Below are 6424 nucleotides of genomic sequence, written 5' to 3'. Positions count from 1 at the left end.
GGAGCCGGCCCCTGCAGCGTGAGGGAGGCCGCCCCAGCTCCATGAATGGAAATCGGCAGCGCAGGTGAGCGCCGAGCCGGGCCCCTCGCTCTGGGGTCCCGTCTAGGGGCCCTTGGGAGCCCTTTGGCCAAGGCTGGAGTTGCCTCGAGCCCGTTTAGAGCTGGGCGGCGGGGATCCAGGGCCCACGTCCACAGCCAGGGTCGTGGGACACCCGCGCCGGGACAGTGCTTGCTGCTGTTTGGGGTGTGGGACCCCGGGCAGGGGGCTTTGCTCTGCGCCAAAGTGGGCTCTCCGGTACCTCTCTACCGTGGGGAAACCAAGGTTTGTACGGACTGGGTTGAAAGCTAATCTCCCGTGGGGACTTCGAGGCGCTCAGTAGCTGCACGTGTGTCTGTTAGAAATGCCTCGGTTTTCTGCCTACAGCTGCTTGGTGATCCAGTTTGGTCTCGGTTTTTGTCTGGTGCTGGCCAGCCCCCGAAGTGAAGCTGCAGGCCGGGGCATTGGCAGAACTGGAGCGGTTGGAAACTAGAAAATATTCAGTTTTGTGCCATCGAGCAGTCTGATCTCTGCAGGAGAATTTAAACAAAACGGTTTGCCCTCCCATCACCCGTAAAATATGTATATATACACACATACACAATTAGCGTCTTCCAGACAAAGTAGTGCTTGTCAGATGATGGAATCTGACAAGTGGAAGCTCCGTTCTTGGAGGGCGTTAAGACCTGGCTAGACAAAGCCGTGACTGGGATGATCTAGTTGGGGCAGGTCCTGCTTTGAGCAGGGGATTGGACTAGATGTGACCTCCTGAGGTCCACTCCCATCCAGCCTCTTAATTTGTTGTGGTTCTGTGTTGCAGACTGGTCTGTGTTGAGTTTGAGTTGTTGTGAGAATGGAAGCAGCCTCTGTAAAACTGAGTTGTGAATTAAAGAAGTGCTTATTAGCACTTCTTGTATCAAACCTATGAGGCCCATAGCAATTAAAGAATTCTACAATCCATCGATTACTTAAAGCTCAGTCTAACGGTAGCCCAGCCTTGGAGCATAGTTGCAGAGATGATCAACCAGTATAACCAAAACAGTTTTAATTGCAAATTATAGGGAGCCATATATATTCAGTATTTTTCTGAAGGCGAAAAAAAATAAAGGTCTGTTTGTATTCAATTATTTTTGCTTCTGGGTTGTTTTGTTTTGTTTTATCTTTTATTTTGTCTACTGCACCGGAGATTTGGGTTAAATTTGCAGTCTGATAGGAGTTTTCACTAGCCTGTTTATCTTGAAATTTTGTGCTTATGACTTACAATAGTATGTGGATACTCCCCTGGTCTGAGACTCTTAAGAGAGGAGCTATCTTAATATATCAAAGGAGATTACTTCAATGCAGTAAGATGGAAAGTCAGCAGGAGAGTTTGTTTCCCCTTTGCTCATTCAGCGACATATTAGGGAGTTGAAGAACAAATGGAACTTCAGGAATTTTAGACTTGCAGTTTTCTTAGCTTCCAAAACATGTCAACACATGGTAAAAACATGAAAACTAAGCTGAAAGATCCAGTGTAAACAAACATGTACAGGCACACTTATGATTGGAGGGAGTTAAATTAATGCTGAATTTGGTCCTGGAAACATTAATCTGGATTACAGAAGCTATACTTTTCTTTAGTAAGAGATATGCCTGAACCAAAGCCATTTTAGGAGTTGCAGTGATCTGGTTTCGTACTATTAACTTTGAATCGTGTGTGTAAAAATCCTAGCTGGATTCTAACTGCTTGTAACCCATGTAGGATGCATTGCATCAACAACGTCTAATTTAGATGCAATCTGGCCTGTGTGGCTTCTTGAAGGCTGGATGTGACTGTCTTCCACAAGAGCCATTGCGTGGATGTTGCTTTGGAACTTGGGATGAATGTCTCCCTCCGCCCTGCCACCTATTTGAGTCATTAGCAGTGACCAAAGACCCCAAATGCAAGTGGTGATGATATTCACCCTTTAGGGTCCAGAGTCATGTGGGCAGCAGGTTAAATCTCTTGTGGGCTGTATTTGACCCGTGAACTGCCACTTGAACAGCACTGTGTTACGTTACATCATTGGTCAGGCATTGGCAGTGCCCACATCCTCCTGCTTTACCTGTGACAATTTAGGGTGTTCTTGGTACGAGTTTTGTGACCGGCTTATTTGCACGGAATAGGTTAGACCAAATACTTGGATGATTTAGAAAGGGATGATCCTGCCTTGAGCAGGGGCGTGAACTCCTGAGGTCCCTTCCAGCTCTGTTTTTCTGTTAACACAGCTCCCATGTCTTCTTAATGTGATCGTTTGCTGGTAGAATAGATAATGAAAACGCCCACTTCATGCAAGACCTTTGAATCTCAGAGTCTGAGTACGCTGTTCTACCATCCAAAATAATTTAGCCGTGTTTCACCTCAGGCTATTTTTCAGAGGAGGTTTTGCTTATTCTGTATAAATGTTCTCAGAAGATGATTTACTCAGTTTAATTCAAGGTCAGTATGAACTTTTAATCAATTTTTAAGCTAAATGAGGTTTCTGTTAGTTCTTCAATCACACCAGTTCATCTCTTGCAAGCCTATTACTATATTTGTTTGTAGCAAATAGTACAGTTAAGGTAAATAGTGCTAGCTGAGACTGCAAAGACATTACAGTCCATTTGATGACATTTGTTAGTCTGTTGCTGTGTTCCACGTACACACTTCCAAATGCCATATCCAGTCAACACTGGATAGGCCCAACTAAATAGGGGTGTCTGGAGTCTCTTCTATTCCTGGAGCCACAGTTTCAAGCACCTTTTGTAGTAGCTCATAAACCAAAGTAGCAGTTGATACTGCTGCCTAATGTCTGCCAGCATAGTACTATTGTCTTATCTGTGCCCACAGAACTGAACAAACTGATACCTGAATTTCTTGTCCCCCAGGCAGAGTAATAAGGGAGGGAAGTAAGTGGAATTGTGAGGAGGGGATATGGTAGGGGGCAGACAACTGGAGATACCTGGCATGGGGTGGAGCAGCGGACTTAAGAAATATAGAGGTTATCTTAGGAGTAGGCAAGGTAAGGGATGGAGATGGCTGTAGCCCTTAGCATAAGGGGGAAGGTGGAGATGGAATTGCTGCGACTCCCTTAATTGGAGAAGGGTGGCACAGTGGCATACAAGGGGGTTTTGGGTGGAGCTGAGGAATTCAGGGAGCACTGGGTGTGGAGCAAGATTCTTGATATTTTCTTCTTAACGCTTCTGTGTAAAGGATAAGAAATGGGGTGGGGGCTCCAGAAAGACACTGTTTTGGGGAGGGGCAGAAGAATGAAATCAGGAACAATTTCATGTGTAAACTTTATTCAAGTGCACTTATACAAATTATAACCAAACTTTGCTGGCTATAGGAGAGTATCATTGGGAGCTGTCAGAATGAGATGGTAATGCTTTACAAAAATTTCATGTGGAATCCTAATAACTGCTCCTATTAGTACAAGAGTAGGTGGAAAGTAGGTTGTCTGTGGTGTTAGTGCCAGTTATTTATTGAAGGTTATAAGGTTCTGGGTGCCCTTGACATTTATTTAAAAACATAAATCATCACAGAAAAAATTAGCAGACAAATCTGCCATGTTCTGGCACTACGAACTAATCCTTGCAGCAAAAAGAATTAAGAATTATCAGCTTGCTTCCCAGATCAACATCTTTGACAATGCCTTCTGTCTTTTTAAAAGATGAGCTTTTGGCGCCTGCCCTGAGTGTTAGCAGATTGTCAATATCTGACTGGGATGAGCATAGAGCGAGATCTTAAGTTGGCGAGCCTCTGCTAACAGTTTTCTCTTACTCCGCTGATCAGAACTGCAGCACCAGGGCATCGGGAGAAAGGCAGATCTATGGTTGTTTGAATCCTTCAAGATGTTAGTTTTCATTTAAAAACTCATGAAAACTGAAAGGCTACCAGTAATAATGGGAAAAGTATATTATATACTAGCAGTGAGATACCAGCTGAACAAATGAGCAAATTAATTCTCCACTTGCATCAGCTTCTCTATGGCTTTAAAATGATAACTTAGAGTCTTGTTCAAAAACAAACCAAAAAAAAAAGCCTGAACCGAAGGAAGGCCAACCTCACTGTATTTGTTGCGTGGCTGCTACTCTTGCTGATTGTTGCTGACCATCTATCAGTAAGGATTGCTTTCCTGGTTCACATGTTTCATTCATAGTATGTTCCAGCAGTATTTGTGAGCCATGTCCAAAGCATTTTTTTTTGTCTATTTCACATAAAAAAATAATTTTTGTTTAAAGTTAATTATTCCACTACTTCAACACACAGCAATTTTTTACTTCGGGAATGTGTGGTGTTTCTTAATGTTCTCCTCCTACAATCAAACTAAAATGTAATGCAATTTATTGCACACCGTAGAGAATTGAATAGACTTTAAAATCCTAAAATAAAACTTAATCACTTTTGTCAGAGGCAAGGATTTCTTAGGGTGATATCTTCTGTTGGGCTAGCTGCATAGTTGGAACAGAGTTAGACAAAGCTTTTGAATGCAAGATATTCTTCACCCTAAAAAGATGATTTGTAGTGAAAATGATAATATATCACTCTAAGAAATCCTGGACTGTCACAGTTACAACATCATTGTAACAGTACCATCACTTTTTTGGAAACTTTGCATTAGACTTCCCTAACCATAGAATCCTTTGTTTCCTGGGGCAAGTTCTTATGTTATAAGAACAATCCAGTTTGTCTAGAATTGTTACGGATGATTTATTCCAAGTTAGAAAAATAGTTAAACTTTTGTGGTGTTGGAGTTCATTATCAAACTTTCCATTTTTCCAGACTATATTGAGATGACTTTTATTAGTGTTCTGTCAATAGATGATTTGAAATATTTATCTGGTAGATTTTGAGATACATTTTGAATACTGAAGTTCAAAATGGCAACACAATGGTGAACTGTCCCATATCTCTCAATTATTCAAGTCATTTTTCTTTTCAGACTTGGTTGGAGTAGGCCAGTGGCACCATGGGGTACCTTGACTTGAGATCCTTTTAAGGGTGATGCACAATGTTATCATTGTTGGGTGTGCAAACAGGATTCACAAGATTAAACCTGGAGTTTTCATATAGGAATATTTAGTGTTAAAAACATGGTATTTATGAGTTGTTTGCAGTAGAAGAATTGTATCATTTTGCTATACACACAAACAAGTGAAAATTTAAGAGCTGGCATTTTATGAATTGCCTTGAAGTTATCAAGGATTGCCTCAAATCTAAGAAGGTTGAGAACCACGGAACAGACTGCACTTGGATCATGATGCAAAGCATTCACCTGTGGCTTTAAGAAAAGGAGGGTTATAGAATGACCATTTTAGTTTAGGTCTTGAAATACTTGAAGGGTAGTTCTTCAGTTACGTTCCACATGATATGAAGCTTTTTCCTGAAACCAGGTGAACTAGTCATGCATTTAGCTCTTCATTTAGCTTTCTTCTTGTGCAAAACCTGTTGTGAAAGTGACTAAATCTTAAGATTACTATCCTTTTTTTAAAGGACTTAGGCAGATGGAGCATCTGAGTTGCGACCAAGTTTATCAAATGGAACTTCTGAAAACTTTTTATTTTACTATATTTCCATTTTCTGTCCATGTCAGAACTTCATGACAGCTTTATTAGTGCAAGGGGAAAATTGCAAGATACTTAAACATTTTTAGGTGGATAGGGAACTTAAATGGATCGTAATATGATTTCAGAGTTGTGCTAGTTACGTTGCAGAAATTATATCAGAGCTTTCAAAACTGAATATGAAACTTGGTAAATACAACTTGAATAAATTATGAATGAGGCCGGGATTTCTTAAGGTGATATTTTTTATTGGACCAACTATGTAGTTGGGATAATTGACTTCTAGGCTGTAGATTTTCCATTTTATATGCTGGATTTCAGTATCTTCCAGGTTACGGCAGTGTTGTAGCTGTGGTGGTCCAGAAATTATGCAAGGGAGTTTAACATTGCGCCAGCTATGTAGCTGGGATAATAAAAGATATCACCCTAAAGAAATCCTTTCTGCTTGAATAATTCCTGGTCTGTGACAGCTACAACATCACTCTTACTCAACACTTACACAACATCACTCTTACACACCTAGATTATTAACTACCCATTAATTTGAAAGGAAAAAGATGCAGTTCAAGTAAATGCGTGTATTATTTTGGTAACAAAACTTCTGTTACAAATTGTGGTGCAGTTCAAAAAACAAGGAGAGATTACTTGAGTTCGCTTTCTTGAATTTAGTGGGCGGAAACAACTGCAAGAGCAAATTAGCAGTGTCTTTATTTATGTGCCTGTCATACACACTGTTTTTTCTTCACAGTGTAGGTAGATATAAAACTTAATCCAATGAAGATGAACTGTTTTGCTTCAGTAAGTAAATAGTTCCCCTACTTGG

The 6424-nt window shown here is 40.8% G+C and overlaps 1 protein-coding gene across 3 annotated transcripts in view; it reads left to right on the top strand.

Moving 5' to 3' along the window:
• Positions 1-6424, top strand: part of LOC109318455 (protein argonaute-1) — a 124413-nt gene that overhangs the window by 55505 nt on the left and 62484 nt on the right. For 2 of the 3 annotated variants that reach the window (XR_002103252.1, XM_019547735.1), the window contains exon 1: positions 1-64. The exons of the other annotated variant lie outside the window; for it this stretch is intronic. Coding sequence is in view for 1 of the 2 variants with exons in the window: in XM_019547735.1 (XP_019403280.1) it covers positions 46-64 (19 nt within the window). In the remaining variant the exon portion in view is untranslated. The remainder of the gene's footprint in view (positions 65-6424) is intronic. 3 annotated transcript variants of the gene reach the window in all.

This window comes from Crocodylus porosus, unplaced genomic scaffold (assembly GCF_001723895.1).
Source record: "Crocodylus porosus isolate Cpor-Errol unplaced genomic scaffold, CroPor_comp1, whole genome shotgun sequence".
NCBI classification, from domain to species: domain Eukaryota; kingdom Metazoa; phylum Chordata; order Crocodylia; family Crocodylidae; genus Crocodylus; species Crocodylus porosus.
Note: the sequence above shows the minus strand (reverse complement) of the source record. Positions and strands in the feature narration are given on the sequence as shown.